This window comes from Leptonotus elevatus, chromosome 9, assembly GCF_054856555.1.
Source record: "Leptonotus elevatus isolate MCC_2025b chromosome 9, RoL_Lele_1.0, whole genome shotgun sequence".
Classification (NCBI taxonomy): Eukaryota; Metazoa; Chordata; class Actinopteri; order Syngnathiformes; family Syngnathidae; genus Leptonotus; species Leptonotus elevatus.
This window is the reverse complement of record NC_141247.1, coordinates 20,165,098-20,185,329: the sequence shown is the minus strand read 5'-3', so window position 1 is coordinate 20,185,329 and position 20,232 is coordinate 20,165,098. Positions and strand designations below refer to the sequence as shown.

Sequence of the window (20,232 nt, the reverse complement as noted above, 5' to 3'; positions counted from 1 at the left end):
AGCATGAATAATGTAGTGCAATATGGTTCCCACCTGGAAATGATGTAAGAATATCTGTATGTGTGTGAACGTCAAGTTGACAAGTTTGCATGGTCTTGAATTACAATCTGCTATGTGGGTTACAAAATGCTGCAGAAGTTGTGAAGCATGAAAAAGCATTTCAAATGAGATACATTTAAAATGAGTTGTGCATTCAATTTTTTTGTACATTATGCTTTATATGCCTTAAAAGTAACAAATAATGTATTGACCAGCCAATGCTTGCATATGATCGTGCTTTATATTCCTTCCCTTTTCCTTTCCTAGTAGATATGTACTGTGATCTGGCATGCCTTGGGGAGGAAGAATTTACATTTTGTCTGATGCAAATGGTGCAGCTATGGCATATACTGTATGCCTAACGAGTGCGTTTCTCTCTCTCACTATAGTACACCAGAGGAGTTCTACAAGTGTGCAGAAATGTCATACAATAGAAGGGAGTAGTAGAAGGCAGTAGGGGAAAATGTTACTTGTAAGACTGCAGTTCTAGTTAATTTACTTCTGCACTGAAGTGAGGGAAAATAGCGTACTAGAAGATGGACCTTAAAATTGATATAAAGCAAGGATTTGGAATAAATAACTTTCCAAACAAAGTGGTAGTACCAAATGAAAAGATGGACAATCAATATGGCTTTTAATGTAGAAATAAATAAATATGGCTTTTCTTTCTTAATTTGTTAATGAATTGATGACCTTGTCTACAAATATAGTACAAGTACAGTACTCTTTTATTGATATCGAGAGGCACCTGTACTGTACTTTGTGGATAGACTGTAGTTACTCGTAAGTGCCGACAGGTGTCGCTGCAGGTTGCAAAGCGATCGACTACACTCGCTTGCTTTGCTTGGGTCTCCATTTTGTATGTTTTGCTTGAAGGTTAGCGTGTACAGTACTTCCCTAATGGCTAGCTGGGGAGCACCGTAGCTCAGCTTGTTTACTTGCAGTTCCACACTGCCTGTCAGGCCTACACAAAGCATCGAAAGACGTAAGATTCGAAAGTAACCCGTACTCGGTTTTGTTTCCTCTTTCGATCGACACATGTAGGAGGGTACGACGCCAAAGGAATTCACGACTAGCAAGTCAGTATTGGCGTGTTGTGGTCGGCCACTGCGAACCATAACAATGTTGACAGACGATCTGTGGGCTCCCATCAACAGGAAGTCACTTCAAGGGTAAATAAAAGTTTTTCTCGTTTGGCTCGATGCGTTTGTTGGCTAAATATGGGCACCGAGGCGAACGTCAAACAAGCAGCTCTCGTGACTATATTAGTATGAGTTTTAATGTGTTGGCACGCCATTCACGTTGCTAGCTTAGCGTGGCAACAACTACCGATAAGGAATGTTATTGAACTACACACTCCAATATCTCTGTATCAGTATTTATGTTGCCGGGGCAATTTTCGTGCTATGTTGCCGTTTGGTCGGGCGAGCTAGCTAATTCGCTGAGGGGGAGGGGTGGGGGGTTGTTATTGGTAACTTTCACTAATTCCCCCGTTTTCTGCAATCAATCATTCTCAGATTGCTAAAAAAAAAATATTTTTTCATAATATTAAATAAATTAAGACATTAATACAAACCCTTGCCCACGCCTGTAGCCTCGTACACCTTAGCCCGTGTGTAGACTGTAGAAGCAGTTGTATTTTCACAACATGAACAAAAGACATGACATGGCTGAGAACAGTGGAGTAAGGAATATCAGGTCAATTTTTCTGTGTGGTAAATTGGCTGCATATGCTATTCAACCTGCAACTGTCTGATAACACTCTCTCAATCTCTCTCTTGTTCTGTCTCTCCGTACAAAAAGATGGACAACGGTGAAGTAAAGATTACATTAAGAAGAGATGACCATACAGGTAAATTGGTCTTCATCCAAACTCCAGAGGGAGGCAGTCCATTGAAAGTGCTCCCTCACAGTGCCAGCAACTCTACGGCCTCTGAAATTCTCCCATCCAGCCTATTAATGCAGCCTGGACAGTCTAACGGTCTCAACAGCCCTGCCCCAGTGGTAGTCACCACCTCTTCCATCACTGCCACTGTTAGCACTTTGCAGGAAGATCCACAGCCTAAAGGCCCAACCAAAGATCAGAAGCTGCTCTCATCGAGCCACCTAAACTTTGAGGAGAAGTTGCCACAGCCGGGGGTCAGAATAGCACACCCAACCCCCTCTTCCATGGATTCCCTTATCGGGGGATCAGATCCAAGCTTTTTCACCATGAAAACTGAGGATTTCTCTTTGGATAAAGTAGGTCACGACCCTACTGACCTTGATCATGCCTTTGAGCACATTGGCAAAGACATGGACTTGAACCAGAAATTATTCAGCGATAATACTCTGGATTTGCTCAATGACTTTGATCTCACCGGCTCCCCATCAGATTTTTACGTAGGGGATGACGCCTTCTTGTGCACCCTAGCAGATGATGCTCTGCTTGTGGATGTCACCTCAGCAAAGGAAATGAAGCCTGTTAGTACCACTGAGAGCAGTAACAACAGCGGCCCACTTGCTTTCAATGGCAACAACATTAGCAGTCCTGATCAGTCCAGCTCAGGCGTATCCACAACTTTAACCCCAACAACCACTTTAATGAAAAAAGAAAAAGATAGCGGCTTCATTCAGCTCTGCACTCAAGGTGTGATTAAACAAGAGAAGATGTCGTACTGCCAGATAAGCAGCACCACATCCCCAGACCTGCCCACGTCTAGTCCCATCGCCATCTGTGGGGTGAGCACCTCGGGAGGTCAGAGCTTCCACTTTGGACTCGATCCACAGGCTCTGAAGGATCAGAAGTCAGTCACCTGCCAGTATGTTCCTGTTGCCACCGTTGGTGCACCCTGGAACAGAGGCCTCACTCCTGGGTCAGTCTCAAGCCTGAATCAAGCCTCTGAGACCTTCTCAGTCACTCCTACCTACCGCACCGGCTTTGCCAGGTAAGACAAGTTGGCAGCGATTAGCCAAGCTGAAAAGGATTGTCATTGTGCTCTGTAGACAGCTACGGTTGTTTTTAAAGTGCTCTATTAATAAAGTTAAGTTGACTAACTTGCTGCACTGACATTTTCCGTCTAGTTTTATCTAATTTAATTTGCATTGGAGACAGCTCAGTATTATTAGTCTTTCTTGTTTTGGTTTTTCATTAATTCTGTAGTTCTATAAATGGCAATCATTTTTTTTAGCTTGCTTTTTCAAGTCCTTTCCTTCTTTGAGGTTCTGGCCAAACTTGAGTTTATTCGTCGTGAATTATGACCGCGACTTCCGGTAGGAACCGAAACTGGTGTTTTGTTTACATTCTGATCACTATCCCTTTAAGCTGACTTCCAAGGCGAGCCAGTCCCTCATCATAGACACTGGGTTTTACTTTCACGTTTCAACATCATCATCATAGAGCGTTATCAGTCCAGTGTGTCCCCAAACTTTGCAAGGATCACAAAGAATTTCAAACGTGTATCCATTCTTTTGTGATGGCCGCAGTACTCTGTTGCCTAAAGACGAACGCCCCTCCCCCTTTCAACAATGCTAAGATCAAATGTGGGTCATTAGTCTTCTGAGGGCCAGTGTGATCTACAGTTGCCCCATATACATTTTATACAGAGCATACGTTTCACAAGCTCTTGAATAGCTGTGATCCTCCATCCCTGGGTCTGACTACTGTTTTTGGGCAGCTCTCATAACAACAGTCTCTCTTAATCCGGGGGAATATGTTCAATCAAAACATGGCTCTTGTAACCACAGATTCAACTTCTGGTTGTTAGTACAACCGCAAACAACAGAATTTTGAAATACTAGTGGGGTCTGATAATCATTTTGAAAAGGAAACCATAAATGTTCAAATAAACCGCTGCGGAAAATTAAAACCAAAAGGGAAAATGTCTCACAGGAAGTAGTGCCAATCGTCTGGTCGATACAACAGGCCCGCCAGGAATACATCCTGAGGATACATTTGAAGGCATGTGAACTGTTGAATATCTTAACAGAACAGCACACGAGTCAACAACATGTTTTGATGATTTGTTCATGGTAGATTTTTGTGAAATGTCTATTATGCTGCACTGATCAATTACATTATTAAACCTATTGGTCGTGAGACAACGTGGAGGAGGTGATGGACAAATGTGGTCAGCCATGATTCCCGCGGATGTCCAGCAAGATCTTTTAATAGTCAAAACATATGCCACGGTAGTCACTGTGCAGAAGGAAAACCTACAGTATGCAGTCATAGTAAAAATAAAAAAATAAAAGGGTGCACGCAACAAAGATAGTGGACAGAGTTCAACATCCTGACGGATGAAGCGGTTTGATAATTTTGAAGATTGCACCCGGAGGCTTTGGTACCTCATCCCTGAAAAGGGAGTGTTAAGAGTTGGCAGTGTCACTTGGGTTGCTGATGGCTCTGCGGGTGAGAACAGTGTCTTACTGAGAGCCGATGATTTTGCTGCCTTTATTCACTATGTGTTGCATACTTTTGTGGTATGCACCACACAGCGATGCAGCCAGTGAGGACTTTCTCATTGGTGCCCCGAAGACGAAGCACATGATTGGGGGTGGGACTTGTCCATTCCTTTTATTTGCTGAGGAAGTAGAGGCGAACCCGAGCCTTCTTGATCAGCGATGTAGCGCTCTTGTAGGTCATCTGGCTGCAGAGGTTTTTGTTTCTTTGATCTCACGATGTTGCTACGGCATTGCCTTACGCACTGCCAAATAGTCCCGAGTTGGTGTCTTAAATGGCGTCTTTTACTATGAAGAAGTCACATTGGTTGTTCTGCAGAATGATGGAATGGGACTAATTTAAACACCTTAAGCCTTAATAACTGTCCCGTTATGTTGTTGATGTATCATCAGAATGCTCATTAGTAGTCGCTAGTCAGGTTTACCCCGAATTCTGAATACGCAGACAGTGTATGACTTACACCGTTGGTTAACTTGGAGCTGAATTCAAAGTCGGCGCAAAAATGCAGGGTTAAGCCCTAGTGCCTCGCCGGTTTAACCCTCTGAGGCCCCTTTGTTTTGTTTTTATTCCCATCCACTCTTGGGCTATACTGCAGCTATAGTATGCAGCCTGAAAGACGTCCACACACAGAATAATGTGAAAAGAAGCGAATTCCACGTTTATCAAGGACAAATGTAATTCCCCCTGCTTGATCGTGGCCTTTTTAAATATCCGAGTGTTTCCAGTGGCCTTCCTGTTCAAATCAGACAACGCTGTTGTTTGAAGTCTTTGTTTTTTCTTCAGCGGGCCCAGAGGGGGGCCCTCATTCAGATCTTTGGGGAAGGTTGCTTGGATCCTCCGGTCAGAGAGAGCCTAAAATGAATCAGAGATGTGCACTAATCGCATCTGCTGAGACATTTCAGTTTTACTGCTGGTTGAAATTAGGTCTAGTTATGTTTGCAGTCATGCCAGGAGCAAACCCTTTGTTCCATACAGCGTGACTCAATTCCTATTCATACACACACAATAAATATATATATATATATAATTTTTGAAAGAGTTTTACAAAAAAGTGCATTATTCCATCTTTCTTGGACTGGCATTCCTTTTAATTTTTCATTCCGTAGGTGTGGTTTGCCTTGTTTAATAAGGGTTATGATTACTACTCAGACAAAGAAGGTTGCTTTGTTGTCAAAAATGTCAAAATACTTCACTCTTGACACTTGTTGGCAGTACAGTTGGTTGATAGGTCATGATCGAAACCACAGTTGATTACGTAACAGAAAGAAAGTTCAGCATGTAGTTGCCGGTAACAGAGCTCATTAATTCAGCATGTGATGTAACCTATGTTTTAAACGTGGCATTTCTTCCGAAGCATGTGGACGAAGCCCGCAACTGCCTTTAGCAGTGCCACGTTTTGATCCCCACTGCTCTTAGCAAACAAGTCATATTTTTAGTCTGTCGTGTAGCATTAATCGTGATGATCGCATTCTGGTCCTGGAATTTCCTGTGTGCCGTCGAGGCAATGTTTGTGTGAATGGGGGCCATTGTTTGCGTCCCTCTCGTTGAATAGAGTAGTTCCCACATCCCAGATGCAAGACAGTATTTTGTAGACTTCAATTTAGCAGGCTTTTCTCATTTTTATGCTTTCTATACTACAAGTGGCTGTTTGTTGCATCACAGACTAGACTGAGCAAATGAATCATATCCTGTCAATTACATTTAGAAGCGCGAGATATCTCACATGGCCATCACAAACGGAAATCTTGTATCCACACAACACTGGCTTTGATGTGAACTGAGAAAGAAAACAACAAAATAATATTTGCAACCTCGGGTTGGATTCCTCCGATGGAAATTTGTGCCAAGGAGACTGCATTGTAAGATGAAATTTGGATTTTAAGCCTTTAAGAGAGAAGTAATACTAATTGTAATGCTATAGGCAAGGCAATAAGCGAAGTGCGCATTACGTTTGCGCACACGTGAAAATCAAGTTAAAAAAAACAAAAACCTTGCCACCAAACACAGCCGTCATTTGAATGGCGGCGAATGGAGTGCTGAAAGTGTTCGGCCTACCCATAATGCACCGCGTTGCACTTCGCTTATTTATGTATACCTGGAAGGGAGATTGTTGAGGCACATTGTTTGCGTTTTTGACTCTTTATGTTACCAACAAAGATATGATACATGTAAAAGCAGACGTTTTCCATGCTGCCTTTCTGTCGTCGCACCAACGCAGAATGCAGAGATTGCGCGGCGACTCAGAACTGTTCTGCTTTCTGAGGAAGTGGCGTAGCCGTAACAGAGGTGGGATGTCACGTGTGTGTTAGGGGAATTCCACACTGCATCTACTGAGAGCCGTTCCTAATGTTTTTACATGACTCATGTAATTATTTGAGGTAATAGAAAGACAATGCTCTCATACTTCTCTTTGGATCAGAGCTTAGCACGACCTTTGCAGAAAGATACTTTTATATTGCACTCTTTTTTTTGGGGACGTTGTGCAAGTGGTCATAATGCTGTGGCTGCTTGGTGTATACTGTATGCAGTATGTTATTTACAGTCTTATGTCAAAATATAGAGTGCCCCCAACCGACACCATCATAACCTCTGGCTCCCTTTAGCCAAGGACAACCTCGTCCTTACTGTCATTAAAGTCTCTGAGCTGCTTTTTATATCCCCTCGCATTCATCAGTTAGCTTTGTGTATAATGCATGAGTGTGTGGGTGTGTGCATGTATATGTGCCTGTGAGGCAGCCAGGCGGAACCACAGCTCCGCCGTGAAGCCTTCACTTCCCTGACCTACTTTTTTTTTTTTTTTTTTTTTTTCTTCCCGCCTGTGCACAGCTGGCGCAGAGTGAAGCGAACGCACCCGATGGAATGCCAGCCATTCCCGTCACTATCGCTCTGTTACCACATCGGGCGCAAACCGCAATCGAGCGTCTTCGTACTTGTTTGGTTTTGACGCCATATAAGCCTTGAGAAACGTTTCCCACCGAGGTATGCGTGCGGGGTCGAGCTTCTCGTCTTACCATTGTGTTGACTGTATGCGTCGAGTCAGCAAACTTGAGGAGGTTCCTCCCACGTTCAGCTCGGGCTGTGACAGCCGTGTGCACAGTAGCGGCGGGGCTCTGATTCATTTTTACGGCAGGAAACCTCCTCCTGCCGACACACGCGCGCACGCACACCGACAAAGTGCACCAATTATGGCTACTAATATGAAAAGGCAAGTCCTTTGGGGTTGTTTTTCTTCTGCTCTGCCATTAGTTACAAGGAGTTGCAGCTCAGGGCTACAAACTGTAGCTGTGCGTTCTAAAAGGGAAGGTGATTGCTGTTTACTAGAAACAAAAATAATACCCGATGAATGAAACGGAGGCCGCCAAGTCAGTGGTAACTGATAAGGATTTAATCTATCATCGTCACGCGTCGTAGTGTGATATCGTTGCTTAAGGTGTCCAAGGAGCTCAGTAAGTCTAATAGTAGTAATAGTTTGACTGCTTCTGCTCTACCAGTTTATGCCGCAAAACAATGTGACAATGTATCATTATCCGTAACAGTACATTTCATTTGCTCTGCCACTTTTTGGGGGACTGAGTACAAGTACTTCAATTTGAGTACTTGCAGATATTGGTATATTGAGATATATCAATCTGCTCTGTCTTTGGAATAAAAATTGTCTCCCTTTTCCACTCCAAATCAATGCAAATAGTCACATAAATGCTGCATTCCAGGATGGTCGGAAGTCGGATATATCAGAGTTGGTTTTTCGAGGCTAAAGTAAACAACGAAAATGGCGGATAGTGATAAATTGTTTTTTATTGTGGTCCTCAAAACTCATTTTGACCTTCAGCAAACTTGCCTTCTCGCAATTTTACTTAATTTATTGTTAAAAAAAAAAAAATCTTATTTCATAAGCATTTCATACAGTTCCGTAGTTCAAATCATTTTCTGATTTCAGCATATCAACAGTAATTGTTCACCGACTTCATGAAAGGAGACTGATTATCTTCTGTGTTCAGAATAATATGTATCAAAATACGACCAAATACTCAGTCTAGACTCTTAACTAGCGAAGTTGTTTGGCTGCAACAAACCAACTCACACCCAGTTACCTTATTATATTGTCGTCTCTGGCTCAACAAATATTGTCTCTCCACGCCGAAATTAGAAGCCATGCTGTGTTGCGTGTGAGAGTGATGCAGAGCATGCAAACCAGTTCCTGTTTCTATTTTGGTGGCTCTTAGCTCGGGGAAGAAGCACATCCTCCTGCCTCTGCTCTCCTTTGCATGACACAAGTGGACTCAACTATATCACAGCAGTGGCACCGACCATCCTATATTGAGCGCGCTTGTCACTCTTCAAGTCAGCCTTTGTGGTAAAACAAAATAGGAAAAGGAGGTTTTGTGAGGGTTTAAGATGACATATTTTGAGGTTCATTTTGAAACCCTATCCTTTTATAATGGAATCAAACCGTGCCTAATGATACTTCAATCAAATCTTCAAGTCTGCAGTAACACTGGTCATTTGTTATTACCCCAAAAATATGTATCTGATTTTACCACAGTGAATCTGTCAGTCGCCTTCCCTTTCCTAGTCCCGCGCTCTGTGTCACATGGTCCTGAGCTGCTATTTATGAAGTAGGTCTTACATATACAATTTATGCGTTACCAAAGGTCATGACTCAAGACTGTACTGATGTGCAAGTCGAGCTGCAAAGATTGTATCGCCAGTCTTTATTTTATGTATGTATTTATTATTTATATATTTTTTGTTTATTTATTATTTATATTTCATTTTAGCAACCCCCACAATAACAGCGCTCCAATCATGGAATAATTGAGCCAGGATTTGATTTACCCACAATTATATTTAAAAAAAAAAAAAAAAAACTGGAAGAACTTGGTGGCAGTTGAAGATGTCGTCTGTGACTCATAAACTGAATTGCAGTACTTCACTTACTCAAGCCTATTGTTGTTATTCCTGGGCTCAAATCCAAAGTAAAGCCTCTAAAACAAAACCTATTGTTTTTTTTTCTGCCTTCAACCGATACTGTACATTATCCTAAATGTTGAAACACAGACATTTTCTTGTTAGATATCCCTGTGTTGGCCACTGATCTGCTAACATCTTAAGTTACGTGGAGCAGGTCGCTGCTGACGTGCAAGCCCGGGATCAATCTGTCGAATCACGTGATTGAACATGTCTCATCAGTTTGCAGTCGCGGAGCCTGGGAAATGTGATGTAAACAAAAATGTTAAGCAAACACAAAATGATCTATTTGAACACGTCATACTGGGAAAATGACTGCTCGCACAAAGATACAAATACGCGGTGAGGAAGAGGAGCAGGAATCCGTTAAACTACACGTGACACTGTGGGCAAAAGGGGATTATGAATTGTTAAGCAGGTCACTGGGCCACACCAGCGTTATTTCAAACGTAGCCTGTCTCAATAAAAGGCAGGCTGATTGATCACACTTACAAACGCAAGCGATTAACATCCTAAGCCAGCTCTCGCTCAAGTCACGGCCACTCTCGATGCCGCTGCGCTGGGTATGAACCCTGACCAATAGTTAACTCCGAGGGAAGGCGGCTTTTGATGGAGCGCACTCGTTTTATTTCAACAGATCAGGAATTACTGCTGTGGATCACTTAATGGTCCGGTGTTTCCTAGTGTTTGATTCAAGCAATTTATTGCCACTCCCATTTGAAATTTAGATATTGTGTATTTAATCAGACCAAAATAAATAACTTTTTCTTATGCAAGTCTGCTAGCATAATGCTAACACACGAGGCAAAACGTCATAGATTGGCTAACAAAAACTAGCATCAATGTTGCTGTCATACAATAGCTATTCAAGCAGATACTGAAACTAATATGCTTTGAATCATGACAGATTATTTTCCTATCCCTTACTTCCCCTCCTCATTCTAACACAATTTTACCTCCGTTTTAAGCTGCGTGAGTGTAATTGGATTTCAATGAGCAGCTTACAGCCTTTACACTTCATTGGGCCAATGAAAGGAGGAGTCATTAGCCCGCCACACCCTGTGACATCATCAGCTTCTTCACACTGGACTCATTATTGGTCCCACCTTGCATGTCAGCGCTCCGTTTGGGCTCTGATCTTTTCGTCAAACTTTCCTGCGGCGGCTCAGTAATGTGTTTGCCACATGGCCCTTCACACCAGTTTACTGCAATGGGTTTAGCACTAAGTAATGAAACTTAAAGGCGGATTAATTAAAATGACCCTAAAGGGGGAGTATAAATCCCAAACCTGTACGGGTGAGACTAAACGATCAAAGCGTAGTTAGATAGTCCATCGACATAAAACTTGGAGATTTTGTTTGTGTTTTGTTCAAGCTGTTGCTTGCTGGGAAAAAAGCCAGCTCACTCGTTACTTTGAATACAAATACAGATTTGCCTTCCACACTTAGCCAGGCCACTTTCGTGACACCCCTCCTTTTTTTTAGGCAGGCTGAATTCTTGGACTTAGGGGCCCTGTTGTTTCTCTCAGGTTTTCCCATCCTGCTACGCCCACCAACTGCCGCGTTCTGGCCCCCATTCATCGTGTACCCACACTTGCATTGTGTAACTATGCAGACGTGGCTTGCCAGCAGGCCCTCCTGAGATCTGATCACAAACCAATTATTATTATTATTATTATTATTATTATTTCTTTTGGCAAGCTTACGCAGAGTTAAAACACAAAGATGCACACACGCACAGATGATGGCAGCTCAAGCTTGAGATGGACTTAACTGTCAATGAAGCCACTGGATTGGAAAAGGGGGGTGTAGGCCTTGCATGCATTTACAAAATCCAGGTGACCTCTTGTGGTGGGTTTATGAACTGCACCTCAGTAGAAAGGACAGGGAGCGTGCACTATGTAGCAGCTGTATCAACAAGTCTGTGAATGTCATTCAAAGGGTCAATCACCTTTAGTTTTAAATTTTGTGTGAGGGGTATTAAGTAAAAGACATTCAGAGACCCTAGTTCTTTAGCATTTCAATTTTGTGCTGAAATCGGCATATATTTTCAACAGTTGTCCCTCACCCCTCTCCATCTGATCATCTCCCCCTCAGTTCGATTACTCGACTGGAAGGTGCGGCGGCGGCGGCGGCACCGTCATCGACCCAGGGCAAGAGTGGCACTCACAAAATCTGCTTGGTGTGCTCCGACGAGGCTTCCGGTTGCCACTACGGCGTCCTCACATGTGGCAGCTGCAAGGTGTTCTTCAAACGAGCAGTGGAAGGTGAAGCGGCCACCAGATATGATCGTGACTGCATGCATGTTTTACGAATTATTTTTTTTGCATTGCTAATCAATTTTCCAAACTGTTCAGAACTTGCTGCATAAAAAATATGTATTTATTTATCTCATCTTTATTTAACCAGGTAAAATATTTGAGAACTAATTTATTTCATTTACAAACTTTTTTTATTATTATTCTTTTTCATGTTCAAACACGACCTGGACAAACATTTCTCATTGTCATAAAATAAAATGTCAAAAACTAGCTGGAAGTCACACTCAATGAAACTCACTAAACCCACAAAAGTAAGACTGACATGACGATTCTGAGCTTCGAAGTGTATTTTCAGTCATCACATGTCTCTTCCAGTAAATGGAAAGGTGCTTTGTTTTGTGTTTATATTTATTTTTCTGGTTCTAGAAGCTCTTGTGAAGTCACTTAATACTTCGGTATATTAGACTGACAGTTAAATAATACTGAGAGTTACAGAAAGCCCATATTATAAATAAATAAAATAGGGCACAACTCTAAATTCAGAAGTGACTGTATATTAAAAATAAAAACAACTGCATTTAGTTTTTACAATTTTCTGCTAACACGAATCTTCTTCTCCTGTGCCACTCAGGGCAACATAATTACTTGTGCGCTGGAAGAAATGACTGCATCATAGATAAAATCAGGAGGAAAAATTGCCCAGCCTGCCGCTTCCGCAAGTGTCTGATGGCGGGTATGAATCTAGAAGGTACGACGGCCACGCGCCCGAGAGCAAAACGGCCCATCGCGCTCGGAGTCCATTAAACGATCTTCTTAACTTTTCTTCAGCTCGTAAAGCCAAGAAGAAGGGCATGAAGAGCCAGCAGAGCAACCCGCCCGAGTTGCTACCCCCGAAGCCGACCGAGCCTCAGGCGCTCGTCCCCAAGTGTATGCCTCAGCTGGCCCCCACCATGCTGTCCCTGTTGAAGGCCATCGAACCCGACACCCTCTTCGCGGGCTATGACAGCAGCCAGCCTGACACCCCCGCTCGCTTCCTCACCTCACTCAACAGGTTGGGCGGCCGACAGCTCATCTCTGCAGTCAAATGGGCAAAAGCGTTGCCAGGTGGGTTTGCTCAGATTGGGAAAACGGCTGAGCTGCGATCGGTCGTTTAGGAACTGTGAGTGCCAAAATGGCCGCTCCCTCAGGTAGAATCTAACAGAACAATTTTGCCGTTATTTGACTTCCCTTTTAAGCATTGGCTGCATCATAGGGAGAGCTGTTCTAAATATTCATTAGTGATAGACCGATCTGGTTTTCTCAGGGCTGATACCGATTATTAGTAGTCATTAATCAAGGGGACATTTCAAGCCGAGATTAATTTGCAGTAAACGAGAAAATATTGGCGTCAAAATTAAAAAACTAACTTTTATTTTAATTTTAAGCATATAAACAGTAGACAGCTTTGTTTACAGATTAAAACAAAAATTGCAGGGAGCTTCCAGGGTCATCAGCATGTGTTTAGCTAAATGAATAGTTCCCTAAAGTTTTCTACTATAAATAAAGTTTTCAAAGTTTTCCCATTTAGATTTTTTTTTTAATAAAAAGTGAAGGGAGTTCAGTGTCAACATCATATTTTATAAAGTGGAAATTTAAATCAATTCATAAATGAAAAATGAATGCGAAATTGCGAACGTAGCTAATTTGGGGTTTTCGTCAGGGTTCAAGTTTTCAAAATATCTTCGCAGACAGTGAAAATGTGTCTGATTATATTTGAAATGTCTTTGCGACAAGTTAAAACTGTGTGTGAACATCTTACAAAAACCCTAAATTCGCTACAAGAATTCACCGATAAGTGAAATAAGAGCTTTATTGGCCTTCAGATTCATAAAAATATGCCAAATATCAGTCTATCCCTAATATTTATGGCTCAAAGCAACAACATATTGTTCAATAAATATCTCCGACAGTGTCAATTGAAACTTATTATTTGCAGAATATAAAAAAAATGATGCTCTCATTATGTTGTTGAAGTGCACTCTAAAAACAGTTGGGTCAAAAATGGACCGATACTCTACTTTGAGTCAAGAAACGGGTCTTTTAGTGTAAAACAACTTGTAAAAATCGGTTAGATCCTTGACTTGGGTCAAAAAATTGGGTCATTTTGTATAAAGCAACCCAGAAAATTGGGTCAAATTGACCCATAAAGTGGATCGGTTCATTTTTGATCCATAATTGGGTTACTTTGAACCCAACTGTTTTTAGAGTGTGTTTTCCTGTCCTCCCACTCAGGTTTCAGGAACCTCCACCTGGATGACCAGATGACCCTTCTCCAGTGTTCGTGGCTCTTCCTCATGTCTTTCAGCCTGGGCTGGAGGTCTTACCAGCAGTGCAACGGCAGCATCCTCTTCTTTGCTCCGGACCTTATCATGAACGAGTATGTGGCCAAGACTTGAATACATAAATCACCTGCAAAGAAAAACCGAACGACGGACCGCTTGAGCACACTCCCCCCCCCGCCTTGACTGTTGCCCTTTCTACTTGTTTTTTCTTCCGCGATTGAAGGGAGCGAATGAAGCTGCCGTACATGGCCGACCAGTGCGCGCAAATGATGAGGATTAGCAGCGAATTTGTCCGGCTGCAGGTTTCCCTCGACGAGTATCTTTGCATGAAGGTCCTGCTGCTGCTCAGCACGGGTGAGTCTCTCTTCACTTGGTTGGACGCAAGTCCGCAGAGGCTTGAGATCGTCACGCGTGTTTGTATTTGCCCCCTCGCGCAGTGCCAAAGGACGGCCTGAAGAGTCAGGCGGCTTTCGACGAGATCCGCATGTCGTACATCAAGGAGCTGGGAAAAGCCATTGTGAAGCGAGAGGAGAATTCCAGCCAGAACTGGCAGCGTTTCTACCAGCTCACCAAGCTGCTGGACTCCATGCACGAGGTGAGAGAAGCGCCACAAAGTCAGAAACACAAAAAGGAGCAACTCGTTGTCAATACAAAAGGACTTGACAGGAAGCACTTTTTTGCAGCAGGATCACATCAAAGTAAATAGCAACATTTAGCTAAGTTTGATTTACTAGCTAAGGCCTTTTTTCCTTGACCTACTAACAGCCAATCAGAGGGATCAGTTGTCACCGACAGCTGACACCATTTTGGAAATTGAATTTGGTGAAAATTGATCACCGATCAACAGCTGAATAAAAACTGAACTAAGAATTTGTGTACAGAAATGATAAACGGATACGTTAGGGAAATTTAAATAGTTTTAAACTATTACCGATTTTTACTCTAAAATACAAACTCGGCCATATCTCAGTTTTAGAATTTTCAGTACTAAATAACACCAACATCAAACAGAAAGCACACAGCACCAACAGAAATATACTTCAAAGAAAAAAGAAAGGAACATTTTATCTAATTGAATGCATGTATGCCTTTATGCCGCTTTTCCATTAGCCCCGCACGACACGCTACCACACCGTACGGAACGACACTACGCGGCGCGCGGTGGGAAGGGGGCGGGATCGTCCGAGCCAAGCTTGCACTCCCGCAGTGCGTGCCGCTCGCCATAACATTTCACGGGTGGCTAATCGCGCCAACATAGAACCATATTTACAATTTCATATGGATCGCCATGGATGAAATATTGCAATCTTGATTTCACAACCAGCTCACAAAGCTATTTCAGCCTTTCTGTCTCCTCTCACTCAAACCATCCACCCACGGCAAGTACACAAAAATAAAAAGCAGGGAAAAAAACTGCAACCGCCTAAAGTTTTCCCCTTCCCTAATTGTTGTGATTTTCGCCGTGCCGTACTTGGGTGACGTCGCGAAATGGGTCGTACTCCGCAGTACAGACACGGCCACAAGTGGGCCGGTTGAGAGGACGGTTCTTGCGTAAGTCCCTACCCCCCTTCCTATACCCGAACGTCCTGAAGTGGAAACGGGGCTTTTAATAGGCATAGGAAAAGTGCATAGAAAATCGCCATTAATTTTATGCAATTTTAAGGAAAATTTTTTTTATTGGTATATATAGATCTTTCTTTCAAATTAGAGTTCATATCAAGAGTTAACGTATCCTGTTATCATTAAAAAATATATGGGTAAAGTTTTATCATAAAAATTATAAAAATTCTCCAAAATGATGTAATTTATCATTTCTAATACATGCGAGGAAGACATTGAAAAGAGATCAATAATCTCACAATTAGACCTTTTTTTCAAAATGATTCATTCCTAGTTGCCAATGAATTGTTGCTTTGCATTTGCTGGGCGCCCGCATGAAATTGTCGTCATGCTGTGTGTGCGCAGATGGTCGACTGGCTTCTCAACTTCTGCTTTTACACTTTTGTGAACAAATCGCTGAGTGTGGAGTTCCCGGAGATGCTGGCCGAGATCATCAGCTACCAGCTTCCCAAAGTCAAGGCCGGGGGCGTCAAAGCTCTCCTTTTCCACCAGAAATGACCCCATTAGCTCCCAAGGGGACACCATGCCTTAATAGCCGAGACCACCACCACCAACAGCACCGACACCTGCTCTCACCCGGAAGAATTCCAGCGCAAAGACTGAAAAGACGTCTTTGGGAGCGGCTGGAAGATTGTACGATTTCTTGGGAATTGTCTTGCAGACGAAAGAGCTTCACAACCATGTTGTCTCAGGTGACTTCCTTCAAATACACAACTCTGATCCTACACACAAATTACTTTGTACAGATTCTAATCGTATTTTGGCATCAGGTTGTAGCCACGTGGAAGCAAACTAAACTTCATGACTAATTAGTATTTTTTTAAGTTGTCATAGGAAGCTGCGACTAGATAAGCAGCCCTCGTTGATTATCCAGCTTCTTTTTGTGCTTTTATCTTTTTTGATATAAAAAAAAAAAAACAATTCGCAAGGATTGTTTTTTGTTGTTGTTTTTTACGTTAGCCATTCAAAAGGATGATTACTCCACAAGCTGACCTCTTCAAGGTATACACACGTCGGTTCATAAAGGGAAAAAAAATGTGCCTTTTTTTTTTTTTCTTCTTCTTCTTCTTCTTGCGTAAAATATCATCTCAGCTATCTTCCCACCTGTCGGGGGCGTGCCTCTCCTCACCCCGATTGTACTACATGCAGTTACGACGCTTCCTCTTTTTGAACGACTGTGTTTTCCTCGCTCTTTTCTTCAGTGGATGTGTGCGCGCCCACGTGTGGGTTCGTGCCCCCCCCCCCACCCCGCGTGTGAAACTTGCAAAGTGCGACGTAAGCACTTAAAAGGCTTTAAAAGACTGTGAAGGACGACTGAGGCTCAGGCGCAGTCTTCGTGCAAGATTTTTGGTTTCAGCCCGCCTAATCTCAATTCCCCGCTCGTTTACCTTCACCCCTGGAATCCATTTAACAGAATGTGATTTGCGTCGACCAATCAGAAAAGCGATCCTATTTTCACGCCGATTTGTAGCATGTTTAGTGCCGTGACGGCGAGCGTGTGACGGTTTGAGACGATCATGTGTCGCCAGCGAAAAAAATCGTTTCTCAGTGTTTGACACAAAAAGGCCCAACGACAACTTTTATTAAAGTTGAACACATCACTGATGGTTAGCGTATTTCCTCATTTAGTGGCTTTGGTACTTTACTGAAGAAGAGTATAAGGCGCCTATTGAGTTTTGGACAGAGACCTTTTTTATACCGATTGTTATGTCTCATAAAGGCTCTTAATTTTTTAATATGCATTATGATAAATCAAATATTACTGTATATTAGAATTTGCTTCCTTCCCGTGACGTAAAGATATATATGAAGAGTTGTTTTCCAAACGGTTAACAAGTCAAACATTTTTTGGAGGATCACTTTTAACAAACCATTTTCTGTGATCACACCGCAATGCGTGACGTGACGTAGCCCGACAAATGTTCGCAAGGCACTTCACATGACACATTACAAGAAAACAAAGTGATTAGCACCAAAATAAAATAAAAAAAACAAAACAAAAACTAATGCACAGCGTAAATGAGAGCAGAATGGAAAAACTATGATTGTGAGTCGCACCAAATCCCAATCCGATACCTCGACAATGCATTCATAAGATTGTCTTTATTCAAATGAAGACTTATAAAACTAAGCTATTTCTGTTCCATTCGTCGAATTTATATATATTTTTTTGTTGCTTTTAAAAAAAGATTTTTTTTCAGCTGATAATTTTGTGATTTCCAATCACGTGATCGGATTTGAACGACTCTAACAAGGAGATCTTGATCGGTCATGTTCACGTTATAATCATCGCTCTTCATAAACCCCGCCCCCTCAATACACCCCGTGCTGAACGTTTCTCGCTACTGCAGGTCACCACTAGGACTAGAGATAAATAATTGTTGACCCTAAAAAGTAATCGACACAAACATTTCTGCCTCAAAACTCTTCAGTAAAAATCTATTATTGGCCGAGCGGTTCCTCAATTATTCAATGGGATAATCACGGCTAAAACAATTAGATAATGTCTTTAATTGCCTTCTGAAGATTTTACATGCTCCTCAGACCGCAAAAGTATTCATTATTGAGAAATAGTCTTTTAAAAAGAAAACTCTTGAAACAGCTTCTGAGATTGCACTTAGACACAAATGATTGACAAGGCAGACACTAGCGTCCGTACGTACACAACAGAATGATGGGGATTTTTTTATTTTATGAATATTGTTAATTGAGCTGTAATTTGTGTCAACTGTTCTTTTTTTAGAGGACGGTATTTGTCTGCCATTTTTTTCCTATTTTTATTTTTTTAATGAGCACACTTTTAAATTTGGTCTCCCTCACGTTTGTAGCATTACTTCAAGTGGACAATCACATGGAGATTATTTAGAGCAGAAGCCACTATTTGAAGAAATATTTTTGTCGGTAAACAATTTAATGTCGAGTGCGCTTTGTCTTAACTGCACCAATTTGGTGTGTTCAAAATGGCACTTGTGTCAGAGCAAGCCTCCATTTTAGGTATTCGATGGTGTCGGGATGCGTGTCGTGTGTGGTAAGCACCAAATATTCCAGTTTTATCAAATGAATGTGAATTGTAAGATTATTGAAGTAAAATATGGAGGAGTCGATTGGACAAGCTATGAAATTGGCACATTGTGTGAAATGGTAAATGGTGCCATTTATCAAGGAAATCAAAATGGACGCTTCCGTATGAGAATTATTTTCAATTTTAGTAAATCCAGTTTTGATGGGAGGAATTTCACGAGCGTACCCTTCAATTCCACAGGAATTTATAGTTTTGTTTTCTATCTTTTGTAACCGAAACATTCACAACCGTTTTGATTGAAAGAAGCTTAACCAAATCAAAAGTAACAAGGTTGTGGAGTGGCCCAGATGACGACGACGACGACGTTTCCTCATTCACACAATGACGTCATCTTCCATGGAATGACAACAAATTCATTCAACAGAAAGGCACAAGTGCCGATTACTAATGTCTGATCCAGACTCAGGTGATTATCTTTCTCATCCAGCATCCTGTTTCTTTTTTTCTTTTTTTTCCCTTTAGTCTTTGTCAGCTCTTTTTTTTTTCCCCAAAAGTTTGCCTATCAAAAAAGTCACTTTTTTGCAGTCTTTTAAGGTTTACTTTCGCATTCAGCGAACACAAATCGCTGCTGCTGCTGCTGCTCTTTTGAATCACATACCTATAATAAATATATATATTGTATACAAATACTTTAATAACACACTCGCCTCGTCTTGTTGAGAAAGGTGCGGCTATCTTTCTTTCCTGTTCCAACAAAATATGCAATAGAAAACAGAAATGATCACCACCACGTCACATATAAGCTATTTGCAACAGCTCAGATGTTCAGGAACACACACGAGCATAAATCTGACCACACGCACACACACACACACACAAAGCCTATTTTGATGTTTTCGATTGACTACAAGGTGACCAAAGCACTTACTCTCCACACAAACTCACCAAGTACCTGTCCCCCCCCCCCCCACTTTCTTTTTCTGTTTTTGTTTTTAATCAAGTGAAACATGGCGGCTTTGGTGACATTGTGTAAAACTGTGAATAGAATCGACCCTAGGATAAGAGTCAAGTCTTTTTCACAACAACTGTTTGTAAGTCATCAGCCAGCTTGAACGGGAAAAGATTTGCACTAGCCAACTGTTGTTTGGAAATCAATTTTGTACAAATTATATGCAGACGTTTGTAGACTTGTCAAGGGCAAAACACGAGCTTTGTTTTCCTGTACATACACTATATATATATATATATAATAGATATATATACCCCGTGTAAAGACAAGGTGAACTTGTTGTTGTTTTTTTCTATACACGCTTATGTTTTTGTTTCCTCTCCTTTCTGCTGTAGTGCCACACTTCTTCCATTTTTCCCCCCTCGTTTATGTTGCGCTCTGTACTTCTCATCCATCCTAACGTCCGTGCTGTAATTTGCCATGACAACGGATTTTTAAAAATACAGTCATGTAATTCTTTGTAAGTCACTGTTCAAGCACTAGTTTAGCAAATAAAAGCGCTTTCCATCCTGGCATCTGATCTCTTGATTTACTGTGTTCTGACTAATTTAG

The 20,232-nt window shown here is 41.8% G+C and overlaps 1 protein-coding gene across 1 annotated transcript; it reads left to right on the top strand.

Annotated features, from left to right (window-relative positions):
- Window positions 1-900: 900 nt before the first annotated feature.
- On the top strand, window positions 901-20,193 carry nr3c1 (nuclear receptor subfamily 3, group C, member 1 (glucocorticoid receptor)). The gene is made up of 9 exons (XM_086084663.1): window positions 901-1,211; window positions 1,843-2,966; window positions 11,545-11,714; window positions 12,340-12,456; window positions 12,537-12,812; window positions 13,980-14,124; window positions 14,253-14,383; window positions 14,467-14,624; window positions 15,995-20,193. The coding sequence occupies exons 2-9, from the start codon at window positions 1,843-1,845 to the stop codon at window positions 16,145-16,147; spliced, it is 2,274 nt and encodes a 757-aa protein (XP_085940789.1). The 5' UTR covers window positions 901-1,211; the 3' UTR covers window positions 16,148-20,193.
- Window positions 20,194-20,232: the final 39 nt, after the last annotated feature.

Excerpts from the sequence above, each read along its gene's own strand:
- nr3c1 (XM_086084663.1), top strand. The coding sequence starts at position 1,843 with ATGGACAACGGTGAAGTAAAGATTACATTAAGAAGAGATGACCATACA. Across the intron at positions 12,457-12,536 it reads GGCGGGTATGAATCTAGAAG|CTCGTAAAGCCAAGAAGAAG; the intron begins GTACGACGGCCA and ends ACTTTTCTTCAG. Across the intron at positions 14,125-14,252 it reads CCGGACCTTATCATGAACGA|GGAGCGAATGAAGCTGCCGT; the intron begins GTATGTGGCCAA and ends CCGCGATTGAAG.